This window comes from Podarcis erhardii (genome assembly GCF_964252035.2).
Source record: "Podarcis erhardii genome assembly, chromosome: 5".
In the NCBI taxonomy this organism is placed as follows: Eukaryota; Metazoa; Chordata; class Lepidosauria; order Squamata; family Lacertidae; genus Podarcis; species Podarcis erhardii.
Genome location: NC_138509.1, coordinates 100,367,282 through 100,387,756, shown reverse-complemented (window position 1 = coordinate 100,387,756; position 20,475 = coordinate 100,367,282). Strand labels below are relative to the sequence as shown.

Genomic DNA, 20,475 nt, shown 5'->3' with positions numbered 1-20,475 from the left:
ATTACGTTGACAGACTCCCAAAAGTCATTTCCCCCCCAAAAAAGTGGCATGCAAATGAAATTGTTATATACATATAAACAAACAAGCGGACAAACAGACAAAAAAACAACCAAACCACTTTCTGTTCCCTTATTCAGGAGAGCAGAGCGTCAGCTGGAAGGAAGTCTGGTCTAGTGGGCAGATCCTGCTATAACGAGAACTGGAGGCATGTTTCTTCTGTTTGGTTTTTGGAGGCCTGTTTCTGAACTGCAATGTCCCTGGGAGTGGCGGTGGGACTCGCGGAAGTGCCTTTGGCAGTGGGAGATGTTCTGCGGAGGGCGTCCACGAGGGCGGGCAAACCTGTAGGGGGGAAGTCATGGGGGGGGGAGAGAAAAGAAACCCATAAGAGGAGCCTTGTAGCTGGATCAGTGAGCTCCTGAACAGCTTGAACAGCTCTTGCTGGAAGCCACAGGAGGCGAGACGAGGGCGTTTGTGCCCAGGTCATCCTTCAAGGTTTCCCCAAATGGGTACCTGGTCAGGCACTGCATGGACCATGGGCCTGATCCAGCCAGGCTCTTCTGATGCTCTCATCAGGCCCAAGGTGCATCTGGTCCACCGTTCTGTTCTCATGGGGGTCAACCAAGAGGTCCCCATTGTAAAGCCCCTAAGCTGGACATGCGCGCAGCCTATTCCCAGTTAGAGCTTTTCAAGGTGGAATAAGGAGGTTTGAGGGCCCCTCTTGGCTGTTTCCTTTTTAGCTTCTTGTGGGTGTGCCCTGCAATATGGAAGCCCTATTAGAATTCCTGTTCTGTGTTTGCAGTCATGGGATTGTTGTCTGTCACATGACGGTGTATGTTTTGACTCCGCAGAGTGGGAAGTGACGGAGACAGGATGTTTGTGTTCCTGTGTTCCGTGAACTGGGACTATTGTCCTTTGTTCTTTTTCTCTTTGCTGTCTGATGCTAGAGAGAGAGGGAGCCATGTTGCAGTGCTCCACGTGTGTTTATATGTAAATAAAGTAAAGGTAAAGGGACCCCTGACCACTAGGTCCAGTCGTGACCAACTCTGGGGTTGCGGCGCTCATCTCGCTTTATTGGCCGAGGGAGCCAGCGTACAGCTTCCGGGTCATGTGGCCAGCATGACTAAGCCGCTTCTGGCAAACCAGAGCAGCGCACACAAACGCCGTTTACCTTCCTGCCAGAGCGGTATCTATTTATCTACTTGCACTTGGATGTGCTTTCGAACTGCTAGGTTGGCAGGAACAGAGACTGAGCAACAGGAGCTCACCCTGTCATGGGGATTCGAACCGCCAACCTTCTGATCGGCAAGTCCTAGGCTCTGTGGTTTAACCCACAGCGCCACCCACATCCTTGTAAATAAAGTAGATTAGCCAAAATGCTAAGTTGCTGAGGTCTGTTACGCAAGCTGCGAAGACTCTGCAGATCCCTAAGTGTGCCTATGTCTGTTTTCACCGGTCGCTGTGATGTTCGGGCAGAAGAAAGCTTTTGAAGCTCCCAAACCATCGGCCAGGAGGGAGGGAACATGCCAGTCAGGTATGTGTCTCTGCCCGGGTTCTACTCAAGAGTAGGACGAGCTCCTGACCATGCCATCTGTTATGGATGCTTTAGCTGAGATTCCTGCATCGCAGGGGGTTGGACTAGATGACCCTTGGGGTCCCCTCCATCTCTACACTTCTATGATTCTATGAATCCCCTCCCCAGGGCAAAGAAGGGAAGGTGCGTGAGAGCATCACCCCTTGCAAAGCCCTATGCGCTAAAGCACCTTTTGCCCACCTGGAGAGCACCAGGGTTGCGAAGGCTGCCCTACAGGAATGCATAATATTTGTTACAACCATTCGCCCAAGTGCTTCTTGCATTCCTCACACCAGGAAGAGGTGAAATGCCAAAGGTTTATAAAATGATGACTGGCGTGCACATTGTTGTAGGCACCATCTATGCAGGGCCATGGGGGCCCAGGCACCCACAAATTTTCAGTGAAGGGGCTGGGCGGCCCCCAAAGTTCTATGAGGCAGGGTGCACCCTCTGGAACGGGGGCAAGGCAGCACACCTGGTTATTGTCATGCACTTTGGAACTCCCTGATTCTTGATGTCAGGCCTAGGCCTGATAGCAATATCCAGCTCCCCCAACTGTTCCTTGGTTTCTGTTTTGGGGGGACAGGGGGCGGGTGGGTGTGGGGGACTCCCTGGTCCTGAATGGGGTAACTGTGCCCCTGAAGGACCAGGTGCGCAGCCTGGGTGTCATTTTGGACTCACAGCTGTCCATGGAGGTGCAGGTCAATTCTGTGTCCAGGGCAGCTGTCTACCAGCTCCATCTGGTATGCAGGATGAGACCCTCCTTACCCGCAGACTGTCTCTCCAGAGTGGTGCATGCTCTAGTTATCTCCCGCTTGGACTACTGCCATGCGCTCTACGTGGGGCTACCTTTGAAGGTGACCCAGAAACTACAACTAATCCAGAATCCAGACTGATGACTGGGGGCGGCCGCCGAGACCACATAACACTGGTGTTGAAAGACCTACATCGGCTCCCAGTACATTTCCGAGTACAATTCAAAATGTTGGTCCTGACCTTTAAAGCCCTAAACGGCCTCGGTCCAGTAGACCTGAAGGAGCGTCTCCACCCCATCGTTCAGCCCGGACACTGAGGTCCAGCTCTGAGGGCCTCCTGGTGGTTCCCTCCCTGCGAGAAGCCAAGTTACAGGGAACCAGGCAGAGGGCCTTCTCAGTGGTGGCGCCCACCCTGTGAAATGCCCTCCTACCAGATGTCAAAGAGAACAACAACTACCAGACTTTTAGAAGACATCTGACGGCAGTCCTGTTTAGGGAAGCTTTTAATGTTTGATGTATTATAGTATTTTAATATTTTGTTGTAAGCTGCCGAGAGTGGCTGGGGAAATCCAGCCAGATGGGCGGGGTATACCGGTAAATAATAAATTATTATTATTATTATTATTATTATTATTATTATTATTATTATTATTGGCTTCTAGATTCTTGGCCATCTTGGTCACCCTTCCCTTCATGCTCCCCAGCTTGTCAATAGCCTTCTGAATTGGGCCAGAATTGGGCCAGAGGCAGATTTGGGGCAGTGTGACCGTCTCACTCGCAATGGGCTCTGATCTGAGAGGGGGCTCTTGGGGGGGGGCTGCAACAATGATGTAAAATGGAAGGCAAGAGGCAGCAGTGGTGGTGGAGGGGCTGAATTTTGGTGTCACAAAAGGTGCCTCTGAAATCCAAAAGCCCCAAATCCGCCACTGACTGCACCCAGCACTCCAGGTGTGGTCTGACCAAGACAGACTAGAGTGATGCGATGACTTCCCTTGATGTGGACACTAGACTTCTGTGGTTGCAGCCTAGAATCGCATTAGCTTTTTTTGCCGCCGCATCACGCTGTTGGCTCATTTGAAGGTCGGTGGGGAAGAAACAGATACACAGAATAATTTCCAACCCCCTGGAAGCTGCCTATCTGTTGGAAGCCGCCCAGGGTGGCTGGGGCAATCCAGTCAGATGGGCAGAATAATAATAATAATAATAATAATAATAATAGGCTGCAGCCAAGGAACAGGCCCTGCAAGTCCGCTTTTATCTTACCCACATCTGCTAACCTCTGGTGTTGCTCAGACGGTTCACTCCGATCCGGTCAAGGGGGATTCCAAACCGCCTCTTTGGAATTTCCACAACTTTCCTGCGGAATGAGATGCAATTAATTGGGATATCCCAATGCCCCTTTGTTGCATATGCTCCATCCTAACCGCCCCCCAAGTGGTGCCCTCCAGATGTTTAGTGCTCCCACCAGCCCCAGACAAGCCCTGCACCAAAACCGTCAGGGGGCTGAGATGACTCTTCTGCGAGGAAGTTCTGTGTACAGATGCTTATAAAATTATTCATGGCCTGGGGGAAGTGAATAGAGAATGGTTTTCTCCCTCATGGTACTAGAACTCATGATCATCCAGCGAAGCCGAATGTTGGAAGGTTTAAGGTAAAGGTAAAGGGACCCCTGACCATTAGGCCAACTCTGGGGTTGTGGCGCTCATCTTGCTTTGCTGGCCGACGGAGCCGGCGTACAGCTTCAGAGTCATGTGGCCAGCATGACAAAGCCGCTTCTGGCGAACCAGAGCAGCGCACGGAAACGCCGTTTACCTTCCCGCCCGAGCGGTACCTATTGATCTACTTGCACTTTGACGTGCTTTCGAACTGCTAGGTTGGCAGGAGCAGGGACCGAGCAACGGGAGCTCACCCTGTCACGGGGATTCAAACCGCCGACCTTCTGATCGGCAAGTCCTAGGCTCTGTGGTTTAACCCACAGCGCCACCCGCGTCCCGGTTGTTGGAAGGTTTAGGGCAGAGAAAAGAAAGTCCTTCTTTACTCAGAGCATAGCTGAACCCTGGAACTCACTTCCGCAGGAAGCAGTGATGGCCAGTAACCTCGATATCCTTCCTGGCCATGAATTTATTCTTTTAAAACTGTGGATGGCTCCTAACCAGCCTTGTTCTTCTCTGCTCTACAGCTGGAAGCAGTGATGATTCTGAATCCCAGGTGCTGGAAACCACAGGAGGGGAAAAGTGTTGCTCTTGTGTTCGAATCCTGCTTGCAGGTTTCTCATTGTGGGTCCTCTCTGGCCCCTGTGAGAAATAGAGGCTAGACTAGATGGGCCGTGGGCCTGATCCACCAGCCTCTTCTTGAGGCCTTATAAGCATTAGAACTAGTGCAATGAGGCCCACCTGGTGCAATGCTAGGATCCAGCATGCGCAAGACCTCTGTTTCTTTTGCAGGACTCTAGGACTTGCCGACCAGAAGGTCAGCGGTTCGAATCCCTGCGACGGAGTGATCTCCTGTTGCTTGTTCCCTGCTCCTGCCAACCTAGCAGTTCAAAAGCACGTCAAAGTGCAAGTAGATAAATAGGTACCGCTCCAGCGGGAAGGTAAACGGCGTTTCCGTGCGCTGCTCTGGTTCGCCAGAAGCGGCTTAGTCCTGCTGGCCACATGACCCAGAAGCTGTACGCCGGCTCCCTCAGCCAATAAAGCGAGATGAGTGCCGCAACCCCAGAGTCGGCCACGACTGGACCTAATGGTCAGGGGTCCCTTTACCTTTAAAAGAACCAGTCTCACAAGTGACTATTGTAATTGGAATGCATTTGCCACTGTGTTTTTTTCAGAGCAAAGCTCATTGGCAGAGCGCTTTTGCTGGGGACGTCCTCCCTCTTGTGGCCATCTCAAGCTACAGCAAGGCTCAATCTTTTTTTTTTTTTTTTAAGATAATTTTTATTAATTTCCAAAACAGAAGACAGAAAACAAGAAAAGAAAAGAAAAACACAGAGAAATAAAAAAAATGTGACTTCCCCATACCTCCCCTTCACTGCATCCTTGTTTTGCAATTTTTTAGCAACCCTTCAGTCAATTTTTTCATTTAACTTTTTTGCATTTTCTCAACTTAAACGATTACAGCTGTAATTCTCTGTTTCTTACCCCTTGACATCTTAACAGTTCGAAATTTTACAACAGTTCTTAAGATATACTTTAATTTTTTTCCAATCCTCCTCCACTGCCTCCTTCCTCTGGTCTCTGATTCTGCCGGTCATCTCTGCCAGTCCCATAAATTCGCAGCAAGGCTCAATCTTCACTTTATGCTTGTGAAACATGGACCACTTATAAACGCCATCTCCAACTCCTCAAAAGATTCCATCAACGGTGTCTCCGAAATTTTTTACACTTGGGAAAACAGGCAAACTAATGCCAGTGTATTGGAAGAAGCAAAGATCACCAGTGTTGAAGCAATGATTCTCCAACATCAACTTTGTCTCCCTGGTCATGTTGTGAGGATGCCTGATGATCATCTTCCAAATCAACTACTCTATTCCGAACTTAAAAATGGAAAGCGTAATGCTGGTTTAAAGATCTCAAGGGAAAGCTAAAAAAAATGTAATATAAACACTGACAATTGGGAAGCACTGGCCTGCGAGCGCTCCAATTGGAGAAGAGCCTTGACCAAAGGTACCACGGGCTTTGAAGACGCTTGAACTCAGGACACAAGGGATAAATGTGCTAAGAGGAAGGCATGCTTGGCAAATCCACACCGTGATCAACTCCTACCCGGGAACCTATGTCCCCACTGTGGAAGGACGTGTGGATCCAGAATTGGCCTCCACAGTCACTTACAGACTCATTGTTAAAACTGTGTTTATGGAAGACAATCTTACTCAGCTACAAGGGATCGCCAAAGAAAAACAGCAAGTCTCAATCTTGCTTATTGGGGCTGATGAGATCCATAGTTCAAAACAGCTGGAGGGCACCAGGTTGGGGAAGGCCGATGGAAAGCTTACTGCTTCCTTCGACAAATCGCTACCTCCATTTGTATTTTGAGTATGAGCAAATTAATTTTCGTACGGTGCAGAAGTGTGCGATGCATATTATTTCAAATTTGCTTTAGCATTGCAAGCCCCCTTCTGCTTGTCCCCTGCCTGGAAAACACGGGTCTGAGCTCATTCCCACTAGTCCCATGCTTCCTAGGCACAGTGGCTTTGCCTTTGCCCTGCTTCTCCTCCCACCCACCAAAACCCGCTCTTTAGCGCTAAATTGGAACAAACAGCAGTCCATGAAAAGCATGATTGCTATTTGTTCTGATTCAACACTAAACCATAGGTTTCCTGGGAGGAAGCAGCAGAGCAAAAGGAGGTTTGGGTGAGTCCTTCGTTGTACACACATTCTTGCTTACAAAACTACCAGCATTGTTACGGTAAAATCTGGGTGCAAGGCTGCTCTGCCACCCAGCTTATGCCCCCCCTTCCGTATCAGGCATCCATAAGGGAGTGCAATTTAAGCATGTGCAGAGTTATTCCTGAACATAGAAAGCAACCTTTGGGTCTCTTCTGCAGTTCCATGACTCTGAGATCCAGTTCTTCCTCACAGCTCACCTCTGCTTGGCTTTCAGGTCCAGGGAGCCGGCCGAAAGCCTGTCGAGAGGGGATCCAAACCCCGAGAAACTCCGCTTCTTTTTCGTCTCGATGACATCATTTTCGAGGGACACCAGCTCATTGAAGAGGAGAAGCTTTGTGACCAAGTCAGCAGCTGGCTTCTCCTGGCCAGACAGAGACAGGCGACCCTCATCCAGGGGAGAGGAAGGAGCCGAAGGCTGCAGCAAAGGAGAAAAGAATGATCTTCCAGCTATTATTTATGGATTACTATAATTATCAGTCAATGACAAACCTAGACAGCATCTTAAAAAGCAGAGACATCACCTTGCCAACAAAGGTCCGTATAGTTAAAGCTCTGGTTTTCCCGGTAGTGATGTATGGAAGTGAGAGCTGGACCATAAAGAAGGCTGATCGCCGAAGAATGGATGCTTTTGAATTCTGGTGCGGGAGGAGACTCTTGAGAGTCCCATGGACTGCAAGAAGATCAAACCTCTCCATTCTGAAGGAAATCAGCCCTGAGTGCTCACTGGAAGGACAGATTGTGAAGCTGAGGCTCCAAGACTTTGGCCACCTCATGAGAAGAGAAGACTCCCTGGAAAAGACCCTGATGTTGGGAAAGATGGAGGGCACAAAGAGAAGGGGACGACAGAGGACGAGATGGTGGGACAGTGTTCTCGAAGCTACCAGCATGAGGGAGGCAGTGGAAGACAGGAGTGCCTGGCGTGCTCTGGTCCAGGGGGTCACAAAGAGGCGGACACGACTAAATGACTAAACAACAACAACAACATAAATAGAATGAAGCACTGGGGCCAGATGGACTTTCGGCAATTTATTGTAAAAAGTTCCAGGATGCATTTCTTGAACCACTTAAGGACACCATGAATAGAATTTTGGTGACTGGAGTAATTCCCACGTCATTTATTACCCTGATCCCTAAGCAAGATGGTGACTTAACAAAGACAAAAAAATTACAGACCTATTTCTTTATTGAACTGTGATCATAAACTATTTGCTACAATTGTAGCTAACAGGCTAAAAAAGACACTGACTGAGTCAGTCCACAGAGACAAAGTCGGGTTCTCACCTGGCTGACAAATGAAGGACAATATAAGAAATGTAATTAACCTAACAGAGTATTTGGAAGTGAGAAATGAAAAACAGGCCGCATTAATATTTTTAGATGTGGAGAAAGCCTTGGTCATTTTTTATTAAGGTATTAGAGAAAAAGGACATAGGTAATTCTTTCCTGGCTGGAATTAAAGTGATCTATATTGATCAATCTGCAAATACTTTAGTAAATAAAAGGGTTGCGTGGACCTGAGCTGTATTTGGGTTTAGTTGAGTAAAGAGTTTACTTCTCTGGCATTGGAGACTTATGACTTCAGTGCTGACCTGACACCACCTGAGCTACTGACAACTTTCTCCTCTTCCGGGAATTTGCCTGTTCCTCTTTTAAAGCCACTTTTAATTGTCCTTGCCTCTAGCATAGAGGAAGAAGGAGGATTGATGGCAGCAAAACTCTTCTTATGGTCTTTTCAAACTGCTTTTAAGAGCATTTAAAAAGAGATTTTAACTCTGACCGCTCGAGGGCGCTTTGAAATAAGAAATCCCAGCCATAGGAGAACGTCTTCGGTGCAGAAATTTGGGCTTGCCAGAAACAACTGGGCCTTTTTTGAGATCACCGCTTACCTCTTGCAATGCTGCTACCTGGAAAGTTGTCCTGGATTGCCACTGGAAGAGGGTGATGGCCAAGACGAGGTACCCAGCCGCTCGCTGGCAACGCAGCATCTGCAAAAGAAAGCAGTGCCACAGTCCTTTGCCCGGTCCAGTCCCACATAGCTGGGTGCCCACTCCAAGCAGGGGGAAATTCAAGATGCGTATTTACTGACTCAGGTATTATCAGCTACACTTGCACGGCAACTCAGTATGGTCCATTCTCAGGTGTGTGCAACCATCGAAAGAAGAAAGTGCCATATTTTAAAATGCAATGCCAATAAAATGGAAATTTCTCCTTTCGGGTGGAGGAAGTGGGGAAATAAACTAACAATATGGTAAATTGGAAATGGTAACGGAAGGAGCAGAGATTATAATTTAAAAAAATCTAAGCTGTTTAAAATGCCTGGCTGAATTAATAATAATAATAATAATAATAATAATAATAATAATAATAATAAAATAAAAATAAACAAATTTCTATTTATACCCCGCCCTCCCCAGCCAGAGCTGGGCTCAGGGCAGCTAACACCAGTAAAATTACAATAAAAACATAATAGAGGGGGGGGGAACCAATTTAAAATACAGGTTAAAATGCAATCTCATTTTAACAGTAGCCCATAGATCAAAAGCATAAGGTGAGGGAAACCTAAGGGTCAGACTGAGTCCAAACGAAAGGCCAAGTGGAACAGCTCTGTCTTGCAGGCCCTGCGGAAAGATGTCAAGTCCCACAGGGCCCTAGTCTCTTGTGACAGAGCGTTCCACCAGATCGGGGCCAAGGCTGAAAAGGCCCTGGCCCTAGTTGAGACCAATCTAACCACCTTGCGACTTGGGACCTCCAAGGTGTTGCTATTTGTGGACCTTAAGGTCCTCCGCGGGGCATACCAGGAGAGGCGGTCCCGTAGGTACGAGGGTCCTAGGCCATATAGGGCTTCAAAGGTCAAAACCAGCACCTTAAACCTGACCCTGTACTCCACTGGGAGCCAGTGCGGTTGGTAAAGCACTGGGTGAATGTGATCCCGCAGCGAGGACTTCAGCTGGCATCAAAGAGACAAGCTTTGCAGAAATTAAAGAGAAGAAAGGAGAGAGCAAGTAAAGGTTAGGAAGAACTTTCTGGCGGTAAGGGACTCCCTGGAAGGTGGTGAACGCTCCTTCACTGGTGGTGCTTAAGCTGAGGTTGGGTGGCCATCCATCATGGATGCTTGAGCTGAGATCCTTGCATTGCTAGATGACGCTTGGAGTTCCCTTCCATCTCTACAATTCGATGTTACTATGAAAATTCCTGGAAAAAGAGGTTTCTCTCTGCCGATAAAAGCTTTAGATAAAGTAAAGGTAAAGGGACCCCTGACCATTAGGTCCAGTCGTGACCGACTCTGGGGTTGCGGCGCTCATCTCGCTTTACTGGCCGAGGGAGGCGGCGTACAGCTTCCGGTTCATGTGGCCAGCATGACTAAGCCACTTGTGGTGAACCAAAGCAGCGCACAGAAACGCCGTTTACCTTCCCGCCAAAGCGGTACCTATTTATCTACTTTCACTTTGACGTGCTTTCGAACTGCTAGGTTGGCAGGAGCAGGGACCGAGCAACGGGAGCTCACCCCGTCGCAGGGATTCGAACCACCAACCTTCTGATCAGCAAGCCCTAGGCTCTGTGGTTTAGACCACAGTGCCACCCGTGTCCTAAATACCCTTTAAAGGTAAAGGGACCCCTGACCATTAGGTCCAGTCATGGCCGACTCTGGGGTTGTGGCGCTCATCTCACTTTATTGGCCGAGGGAGCCGGCGTACAGTTTCCGGGTCATGTGGCCAGCATGACTAAGCTGCTTCCGGCAAACCAGAGCAGCGCACGGAAACACCGTTTACCTTCCCGCCGGAGCGGTACCTATTTATCTACTTGCACTTTGACGTGCTTTCGAACTGCTAGGTTGGCAGGAGCAGGGACCGAGCAATGGGAGCTCACCTCGTGGAGATTTGAACTGCCGACCTTCTGATCGGCAAGCCCTAAGCTCTGTGGTTTAACCCACAGCACCCTCTGTAAATCTAGAACCCCACTGCTGTGCTTTAAATGTTACGAAACAACCATACACACTCAGAATATATTTGTAGATGCTGAGACATATCTAAGGGTAGCCCAAAACCACCCCTGCAGCTTCTCCATCCCATTCAGGGGGTAACCAAATAAGGGGAGGGAGGATCTTGGAACTTCTCGGTCCTGGTGTTCTGGCAGAACTCTTTTCAATGGTTATGGCATCCTAGAAATTTTGACCAGTGAGCCACGGCTGGCGTCCCTGTCCTCTGGCCCATCTTGCAGAGGCTGATGGGACCAGACTCAGGTTGTTCACATACCCACAATGGCTGCCTTCTGCCCCTACAGTTGGCGGCGGCAATGCTTCTGAATTTCAGTTGCTGGAAACAGGGCCGGATTGAGGTTTGATGCGGCCCTCAGCTCCTGAAGGCAATGGGGCCCTTTTTATGTCCAGCTGTCCTTTGTCCACAACAAATGGTCGCTGTTTTTTGTTTTGAATATATGCTGTATGGTGATTTATGGACCTCATAGGTATCTCAAGCCATTTGCACATCACAAAATATCTGTTTTATCCAAGTAATTGTTGATCTGAAATACAATTAAGAAGAAGTATACCCCTCCCCCAAGCTATATAGCTTATACGTAAATGCGGCACTGGCTAGAAACCAGAGGAGAGTGTTCTTCTCGTGCTTGGATCCTGCTTGTGCGTTTCTCACAGGAATCTTTGTCACGGTGAGAACAGGTAGAGAGAATCATGGCGTTGTTAGGGACCCCCAAGGGCCATCTAGTCCACCCCCTGCAATGCAGGAATCTCAGCTCAAGCATCCCTGACAGATGGCAACCCGGCCTCTGCTTAAAAAGCTCCAAGGAAGGTAGAGCCCACCACCTCCCGAGGAAGTCTGTTGAATGGCTCTTACCGTCAGAAAATCTTTAGTCTTAATCTCCCTTTTGGTAATGCAGTACTGGATCTGCCATTGGCCTCATCCTGCAGGCTCTTCTGATGTTCTTCTTTGCCTTCCTCTACGGCCCCTGGCGAAAGGGCAAATCTCAGCAACACAGTATATCTGCTTTGCACTCCTGCGCCGCAGGGGGGTTGGACTAGATGATCCTTGGAGGTCCCTCTGAACTCTACAATTCTATGATTCTCCCAGTGAGGCTAGGAGCTCAAATAAGTGCAGGCAACACTCATCGGGTTGGCATGACGGTCTGACTCAGTATAAGACGGTGTCTTGTGTCCTTTGAATTTTTATGCAGGTTTCTGCGCCGCCAAACTGAGAAACTGCTGCCTATCGCTGCGCAAGGAACCCACATCCTGATTATCTGCCTACGGAAGTGGGGGCGGGGGACGTAAAAATAAATGGCAAGGTTAAACACACACTTTTTTTCCCTTCACGGTGAAACATCTGCACTGCTGTTCATTCATCCCGGCGAGCTAAAAATAAGCCCCTGTACGCTAATCAAAATAAACAGAGAGGTCCAGAAGTGCAAAAAGGCATCTTGACTTCAACACAATTCAGGTAACTCTGGGAGTAGAAGAAGTGGGAAAGGTAAACGGCCAAGCTCTGCTTACAGGTTGACAGGGGTCTTCAACCTTGCCCTGCAACTAGCTGGTTGCACACATAATAATAATAATAAATGTTATTACTGTATTTCTACCCCGGCCATCTGGTTGGGTTTCCCCAGCCACTCTGGGCGGCTTCCAACAAAAGATTAAAAATGCATTAAAAGATCATTAAAAGCTTCCCTAAACAGGGCTGCCTTCAGATGTAATAATAATAATAATAATAATAATAATAATAATAATAATAATAATAATTGTTGAACTATGGAACTCCCTGCTTCAGGAGAGATGGCAGCAATGCTTATGAGTAACAACAGCTGCTGGAAATCCTGCAAATTATTGTCTATAAGACCTTGTAGTCTTATAGTCCGGGGTCAACTGCTCACAAGGTTCAAATCATCCACTGTTAGATCTAGATCTCACCTTTTCTCCAAAGAGCACAAGGTGGCTTAGACATTTCTGCCCTTCTCTCTTCTATCCTTACAACAACAACCCTGTGAAGTAAGCTGGGCTGAGAGATAGTGACTGGGCCAAAGTTACCCAGTGGACTTTTGAACCCTGTTCTCTCAGGTCCTAGTCTATCCCTCTAACCACTAGGCAACACTGGTTGACCAGACGGTATCCTATGCAGGTCCAGGTGTGCTAAACTGACACACAGTCCTATCCGGTATCTAGGACTTTCCCCACTGAAATCAGCTCTCCGACATCACCAGACTTCTAAAATTGGGAAGACTGCTTTTGCCAGGTTGCAGCAAGTCTTTTCCTTGACATCTTTATTATGGGATGGTTCATCCTCATTTTGAGAACAAAGCTGATCCAAATTGAGTGAGGCAACATCACGTTCTTACAGGAACTCGTCATGTTTGGAAAGGTTTTAAAGCAGAGGTCGGGTGGCCGTCTGACGGGGTCCTTTAGCTGAGATTCCTGCTTTGCAGGGGGTTGGTCTAGATGCCCCTTGGCTTACCCTTCCAACTTGATGGTTTTATCATTCCATGAAATATCCGACATGGAAGTTGGAGCAAGCTTGTATTCTGCTGCTCCACAGGGGAGGACCCCAACCATTGCATTTCAATGACAACCAAGGAAAGTAGAATTCGCTTTCTGAAAATAAAAGACACCTGAGAGTGATGGACTCTCCTTCCTTGGAAGTTTTTGAACAGAGGTTGGGTGGCCATCTGTCACGGATCCTTTAGCTGTGATTCCTGCGTTGCTGGGGGTTGGACTGGATGACCCTTGGGGTCCCTTCCAGCCCAATGGTTCTAGGATTCTAAGACCATCCTGGGCACATTCAATCACCACAGGCTAAAGCTGCAACTCTCTCCTTTTCCGAAGAAGAACCAGGTGGATGCCAACCGGGCTTTCTTTGGCCAGGTGAAAAGGAGAAGCTGCAGAGAGATTTCTTCCTCCTTTCCTTCTATTGGGAAAAGCACTCACAGTCTGCTCACATTACAGCCGTACCTTGGTTTTCGAACAGCTCAGTTCTCGGATGTTTTGGCTCCCGAATGCCGCAAACCCGGAAGTGAGTGTTCCGGTTTGAAAACTATTTTTGGAAGCCGAACGTCCGGCGGGGCTTCCATGGCCTCTGATTGGCTGCAGTAGCTTCCTGCAGCCAATCGGAAGCCACGCTTTGGTTTTCAAACGTTTTGGAAGTCGAATGGACTTCCGGAACTGATTCCGTTCGACTTCCGAGGTACCACTGTACTGCTTTATTGTGCTGTGAAGTTGTTGTTTTCCTTGGTATTATTTTTATTATGATTCATTGCACTTACATCCTACCTTGTCCCCCAAGAAAATCCAAGGTGCACTTGGTTAGAGTATCGGACTAGGACTAAGGGGACCCGGGTTCAAATCTCTTCTTGGCCCTGAAGCTCATTGGGTGTCCTTGGACCAGTCACTGCCTCTCAGCCTCAGTTTCCTCACAGGGTTTTTGTGTAGGATAAATGAGGAAGGGGAGAACTTCTAAGGCACCTTGAGTTCCTTGGAGAAAATAACAGGATACAAATGTAATAATCATAATCATAACCAGAATTCACACCTGCTTCATGGGCATGTAATGAACTTAGAATTGAACTATCAGCCCCCCCTGAATTTCTACCCACTTTCTTGAACTCGAGGGTTGGTAGGTGTTAATGACAGGAACTCTGAGATGGCAAGAATTTCAGCATTTTGGTAACTTCTGAAATTCCTTGTTTATATCAAAAAAGGAGTTGGCTGGTTGCTGTAGCAAAAGCCAACAGAGAAGGGAAAATAACCGCTATGTTGACGTGAAAAGGGCAATTTTGCTCTTATATCCTGGGAGAAAGGTGAGCCACAAGTAGTTTGCTATTTTATTTTTTTAAAAAAATAAGGCTTTGATCCTGAGGGCTTACGAGAAAAGACATCTTGCAGAACGCAAGCGGCTGATGCCGCCAGATAATGGGCACCATCAATCATTTACTTAAACCCTGTGTCAGGATGTCCGAGACTTGAGAAAACACACTTCCTTTCGTTAACACTGGAAATGAGCCAAAACAACCCGAGGTGGTTGTTTTTCTTAGAAGCTGTGACTTTTGGGCAATTTTCCAGCAGCTCTGGGGGAAAAAGTTCCCTTTCTTTCTTTTTTTTTTGTTAGAATCACCTTTGCTTGTCCTTGGCGATATCGCTTTCTGGCCAACCCTAATTGGCTAGGTTGTGCCGTGAATCCTGACTGGTTGGGATCATTCAGGTGGATAATCCAGAAAGGAATAAGGCGGGAATGAAATGATAGGAACATAAGAAAAGCCTGCTTGGATCAGGCCAATGGCCCACGGAGTCCAGCACTCTCTTCTCACAGCAGCTGACCAGATTCCCCAGTGAGAAACCCAAAAGCAGGATTCGAACACAAGAGCAACGCTCTTCCTTCACATCCCAGCTAGTAGCTGCAATAAACGAAAATCTGCCCTTATTCCCTTATGGGGGACACAAGAGCCCTTTTAGAGTCCTTTGCAGGTTCTCCATCAGTCGGAGAAAAGAACAGAGGCCAAGCAGAGAATATTGAGAAGCAAAGCAGCTAGGAAGCCTGATCTTTATTGATCTTTATTGATCTGTTGCAACAGGATTCTTTATTGATCTGTTGCAACAGGATTCTCACTCCCCACAAGCAGGAGGGAGGAGGAACCCAGAAGAATGGTGTACAAGTCTTTATATAGACTTTTGAAATTGCCCACCTTGGAGTCCAAGACCACCCCCAGGAACACCATACCTCTGTCACAGAAGGGGTGTAGCTCAAGACCACCCCCAGACACATCATACCTAGATCACAGAAAGGGCGATCTACAACAGAAATCTGAGTGCGTTGTTTCTCTCCTGTCTGGCAGGTTACCTGTTAATGGTCACTTGATTGGATACCCTGGGGAGCCCGGCCAGTCTTTTGTAATGATAAATACTTAGTTCCTGAGCCAGGTCACAGGCTCACACCCTATTCATACACGGACATGCCCTTAAGACCGGTTTTGTGAAGGACAAGACAATGGGGAGGCTTTTCCATTTTCCTTTGACCTTGCAGAGAAACCATTTGGTCAGTCTGGGAGCCAAAATGGTTCCAGGGCTGTTTTCCTGTGCTGCTTCAGACATGTGGTTTATATCTTTATATACGTGTTTGCTTGGTACATTTATGAACATTTATTACATATATAAGACCTCAATTTATTTATTTCATGGCCCACAGCTCCTCCATGAATTGGCCCAACCCTCTTTTAAGGGCATCCAAGTTGGTTGGTGTCACAGCCTTCTGAGGAAGTGAGTTCCGCAATTTAACTATGCACTATGCGAAGAAGTCCTTTCTTTTACCTTTCTTGCGTCTTCTGACATTCAGCTTGGACGGCTGGCTGAGCCAACAGCAGCCAGAGATATCGAACAGGATAAGAAAGGGAAATATCATCTCACAAGGCTAAGTATTCAGGGGACGAAAATTCCTATTTGAACAAAAATAGCTAGGATCTACTCAAAAACCTGACTCCGGGTGTCAACACTTCAGGGCTCACACGAGGCTGTGGGCACATCTTGGCAAAAGTCCTCTGCTGAAACAGGGGTGGCGCAAGGTTATATTTGACTTTGCTTCCTTCCGTATTTATTTATACTATATTTAGCCATTGGCTCTTAAAATCAAGATTAGGTCCATTAAAGTGTGGCTGTGTTTAGGAGATTGTGGTGGTTGGATCAGAGGCCAAGAGAGATGTGCAGCTGCTACAGGGGTAAAAGGTGGCCAATACAGCAGTATTAGACCTAGAATCGTAGAACTGAAGGGTTCCCAGGGGTCATCTAGTCCAGCCCCCTGAACTGCAGGAATCCATTTGATCCTTCTCCTCCCAGGCCACCCTCCAGTTTCAACAGCCTTATTGGGTCCCCTTCAGACTAAAGGTACACCCAGCGAAGCTGAATGTTGCAAGGTTCAAGGCAGAGGAAAGAAAGGATTTCTTCATGCGGCAGAGTTCAACTGTGGAACTCACTCCCACAGGAGATAGCGATGGCTGAGATGGTTTTAAAAGAGAATTAGACGATTTCAAGGGCTATCGATGGCTATGAGCCAGGATGGCTATGCTCTGCCCTTTGCATGTGGAGGCAGAGATGCTTCTTAGTCCTGGTTTCTTGAGACCACTGGTCTGATCCTGCAGCCTCGTCTTACATTCTCAAAAGTGCTGTTTCCCAAAGCTGCCATCTACATCCCCCTTTGAACAGAGATGACTTGTTCATTGTGCTCTAGCAACCTTTGGGATGAACTACTGCAGGGGTCAGCAAACTTTTGCAGCAGGGGGCCGGTCCACCGTCCCTCAGACCTTGTGGGGGGCCAGACTATATTTTGAAAAAAAATAGGAACGAATTCCTATGCCCCACAAAGAACCCAGAGATGCATTTTAAATCAAAGCACACATTCTACTCATGTAAAAACACGCTGATTCCCGGACTGTCCGCGGGCCGAATTTAGAAGGCGATTGGGCCGGATCTGGCTCCCGGGCCTTAGTTTGCCTACCCATGGACTACTGCAACACAGTGGGACTGCCCTTGAAGACAGTTCCGAACCTTCAGCTGGTCTAGACTGCTAGCCAAGGGGACTTCCTGAAGTCATATAACTCCCATTGACTGCTGGTTAATTTCTCAGACCAATTCAAGGTGCTCAAATTAGTGCTTAAATCTCTACATAGGACTACAAATAGGACTAATTTAGCCAGCTAGCTCTGGTGATCATCTAATGTTTATTGGATGGATTTCCCCCCTAAATTGATTTTTGAATTCTGAATTTATTGTTATTCACGTTTTGTACTGTATTTTATACCGTATTTTATTTATATTTTTGTTGCATCAATTAAGTGTTTTAAATTTGTTGTTAGCCGCCTTGAGCCCGGTTTTCTGAACTGGGAAGGGCGGGGTATAAATAAAAAAGGATTATTATTATTATTATTATTATTATTATTATTATTAAATTACTTGGGGTCCTAAATATCTGCAAGGCCGACTCCTTTCCTACAGATCATCCCAGGTGTTAAGATTTGCAAGGGGAGCCCCCCTTGGTTGGTTCTCTTACCCTTGGCAGTTCAAGGAGAAGAGATCCGATAGCCATCTTCAAATATCTGAAGGGCTGGGAGATGGAGCAAGCCCTGCTTTCTGCTCCTGCTTCAGAGGGCAGAACCTGAACCGGTGGATTCAAACTGCAAGGAAGGAGATTCCAGCTAAACATAGGGAGTGCTTTCTGAGAGCAAAATACAGTGGAATGGACCCCTTTGGGAAACAGTGGACTCTCCTTCCTTTGGAGGTTTTCCAGCAGAGGTTGGCTGGCCACTTGTCACTGATGCATTAGCTGAGATTCCTGCATTGCAGGGGGTCAGACTGGATGACCCTCGGGGTCCCTTCCAACTCTGCAATTCTATGATTCTAAGAATGAGCAAAGACTGCCGCACGTGGGCTGAGTGTTTGTCTTGTTACTTTCATCCAGGTCTGTGTTCGAAATACCTGAGTCCAGGTGTGCACCCCTCCCTCCTGTTTTTTAGTGTGGGAACTTAGAGCTAACTTTTCGAAGGTTGCTTTCTCCTCTTAAAGTTCACCGGAGAATGAATCAAAGGGGTGGGGATGAATTTACCGGCTAAGAAAATTCTCCTTATGCTAAATTCTCACTTCTGGTCCATTTTGCAAGACGGAGAACACCATTATTATTATTTTCAGTAGCACAGCAACCAAGTTATTGAGTCAACTTGCTTCTCTGGCATATTGCTTTAGAGGCATCATGTTGCGAAGTTATTTTATTATTTATCTATTGCATTTATATGCCGCCTTCTTCTCCAAAGAGCTCCAGGTGCTCTGTGCGGTACTTCTTCCCTCGTGAGGGAAGTAAGGCTGAAAGAAGGTGATGACTGGCCCAAAGCCACTGGTGTGTTTCATGGCTGAGGTGGGAATCGAACCCTCGTCTCCAAGGTCTGACACTCTAACCACTACACCACACTGCCCACACTGCATTTTTAAAATCAGCTGAAGAAAGGCATTTAAAAACAACAATAATAAATAAAAGTAATATGATCTGCCATTCCCTGCATTCAGACACCTCTGAGAACAATGCAAACAGCCCATTCCAGAACACCATTTGACACGCTGGGATAATTTTGGTCCATTTCAGCCCCATCTGAGAATTGCAGTGAGACACACAGCATGCAGGTGGGAAAACCCTCTTGTCACCCTCTGCAGACTTTGCATATTCTTGCTGGTTCTGAGCAGAACTTTTCCAAAGCAGCAGTGCTAGGATGGAAGCAAAGGGTTGTAAGAAAAGCAAGACACACACACAGAGAGAGATGACCTCTGCTCACTCACCTTGACTGCAGGAGGCTTGGAAGATCAGTCCTTCAAATCTTCCCCCCAAAACCCCCCCTGGTCCTTCCAAGCTGGTTCCTCTTCACTTATCTCTGATGTTCACTTTTCTCTCGGAGTTTTTATAGTCTCTGAAGGCGCTCCTGCACTCCAATCCCTGCCTCTGCTCTCTCTTACATCATTTCTCAAGATTTTCCACTGCTCCTCGTCTCGAATCCCTCTCTCTCTCGGTCTCCCTCCCCTCTCCACATGCTCATTTCTCCTGTTTTATTTATTGCTCCGATCAGGGCAATTAGATTATTGAGAAATGGGACCTGGGCGGGCTGGATCAGATTGGGGGTGGGTGGGTGTTCCTATCTCTTCCCGACAAAGCTCAGCTGGGTGCCTCTTCTGGGAATCTTGCAAGTTGGGTGAGGGCCACAAAAATTATCTTCCTTGTTGATCTTAATCCGGCTAGAAAAAAAGGCTTAAACCCCAAGAGAAAGCAAGTGTTCTGAGCCCAGAGCTTTTACAGGACAGAAGTTTATCAGATGGTGCACTGCATGGAGAAAGGGGATAGGGGAATGTTTTTCTTGTTCTCCCCTAACACTGGAACTTGTGGTTCATTCAATGAAGCAGAAGGTCGGAAGATTCAGGACAGGAAAAAGAAAAGACTTTTTCATGAAGTGCATAACTTTGGAACTCCCTCCTGAAGGAGACAGGGTTGACCCCAGTGCCAGATTTACATATAAGCTAAACAAGCTCTAGCTTAGGGCCCCACTCTCTTGGGGAGCCCCCCAAAAATTAAAGGAAAAAAACCCTGGATGTACATTTCCAAAATGGGATGTGGGTGGCGCTGTGGGTTAAACCACAGAGCCTTGGGCTTGCTGATCAGAAAGTCGGCAGTTCGAATCCCCGCAATGACGGGGTGAGCTCCCGTTGCTCAGTCCCTGCTTCTGCCAACCTAGCGGTTCGAAAGCACGTCAAAGTGCAAGTAGATAAATAGGTACCACTCCAGCGGGAAGGTAAACGGCATTTCCGGGCACTGCTCTTGTTCGCCAGAAGCAGCTTCGTCATGCTGGCCACATGATGTGGAAGCTGTACGCCGGCTCCCTCGGCCAATAAAGCGAGAAGAGCGCCACAACCCCAGAGTTGGTCACGACTGGACCTAACAGTCAGAGGTCCCTTTACCTTTACTTACATTTCCAAAATATAAGTTAAAAAAAACCAAATAAAATGAAGCCTACATACAGCAACAGTGTTTTGTGTTGTGTCGGCTCCTATGATGTCAGTCATGGGCCCCGCCTGCTAGTCTGCTCTGTTACGGAAGGGGGGGGGGCATGTCTTCTTCACCTTCTTCTTCGCTACAATATATCAATTTATTTCCAATTGTCAAAAGGGACTAAAATCTATAAAATTCATAGAAAATCAGCGTGCCAGTTTGCTCAATTACTCTAGGACTCCATCACATCTCCCCTGTCC

General features: G+C 47.5%; 1 protein-coding gene and 2 long non-coding RNA genes across 4 annotated transcripts in view; 1 reads left to right on the top strand and 2 right to left on the bottom strand.

Annotated features, from left to right (window-relative positions):
• The window catches only part of LOC309342411, a 223,794-nt gene that overhangs the window by 61,863 nt on the left and 141,456 nt on the right, over positions 1–20,475 (bottom strand). The gene's annotated exons all lie outside the window — the stretch shown is intronic.
• Positions 1–20,475, top strand: part of LOC309342428 — a 259,920-nt gene that overhangs the window by 168,890 nt on the left and 70,555 nt on the right. The gene's annotated exons all lie outside the window — the stretch shown is intronic.
• OSTN (osteocrin) lies at positions 38–19,247 on the bottom strand. Of its 2 annotated transcripts, none has more exons than XM_081862879.1 (5): positions 19,018–19,247; positions 8,597–8,695; positions 6,908–7,125; positions 3,603–3,682; positions 38–339 (listed from the first exon to the last, which is right to left on the bottom strand). In XM_081862879.1, the coding sequence occupies exons 2-5, from the start codon at positions 8,693–8,695 to the stop codon at positions 188–190; spliced, it is 549 nt and encodes a 182-aa protein (XP_081719005.1). In that variant the 5' UTR covers positions 19,018–19,247; the 3' UTR covers positions 38–187. The 2 variants fall into 2 exon arrangements, with proteins under 2 accessions (XP_081719005.1, XP_081719006.1); XM_081862880.1 differs by lacking the exon at positions 19,018–19,247 and adding an exon at positions 11,561–11,714.

Bases quoted from the DNA above. Each gene is read 5' to 3' on its own strand.
- OSTN (XM_081862879.1), bottom strand. From the start codon at position 8,695: ATGCTGCGTTGCCAGCGAGCGGCTGGGTACCTCGTCTTGGCCATCACC. The intron at 3,683-6,907 runs GTGAGCTGTGAG...CTCATTCCGCAG, and splicing joins GACCTGAAAGCCAAGCAGAG to GAAAGTTGTGGAAATTCCAA. The intron at 340-3,602 runs GTTAGCAGATGT...TCCCCCCTACAG, and splicing joins CCGTCTGAGCAACACCAGAG to GTTTGCCCGCCCTCGTGGAC.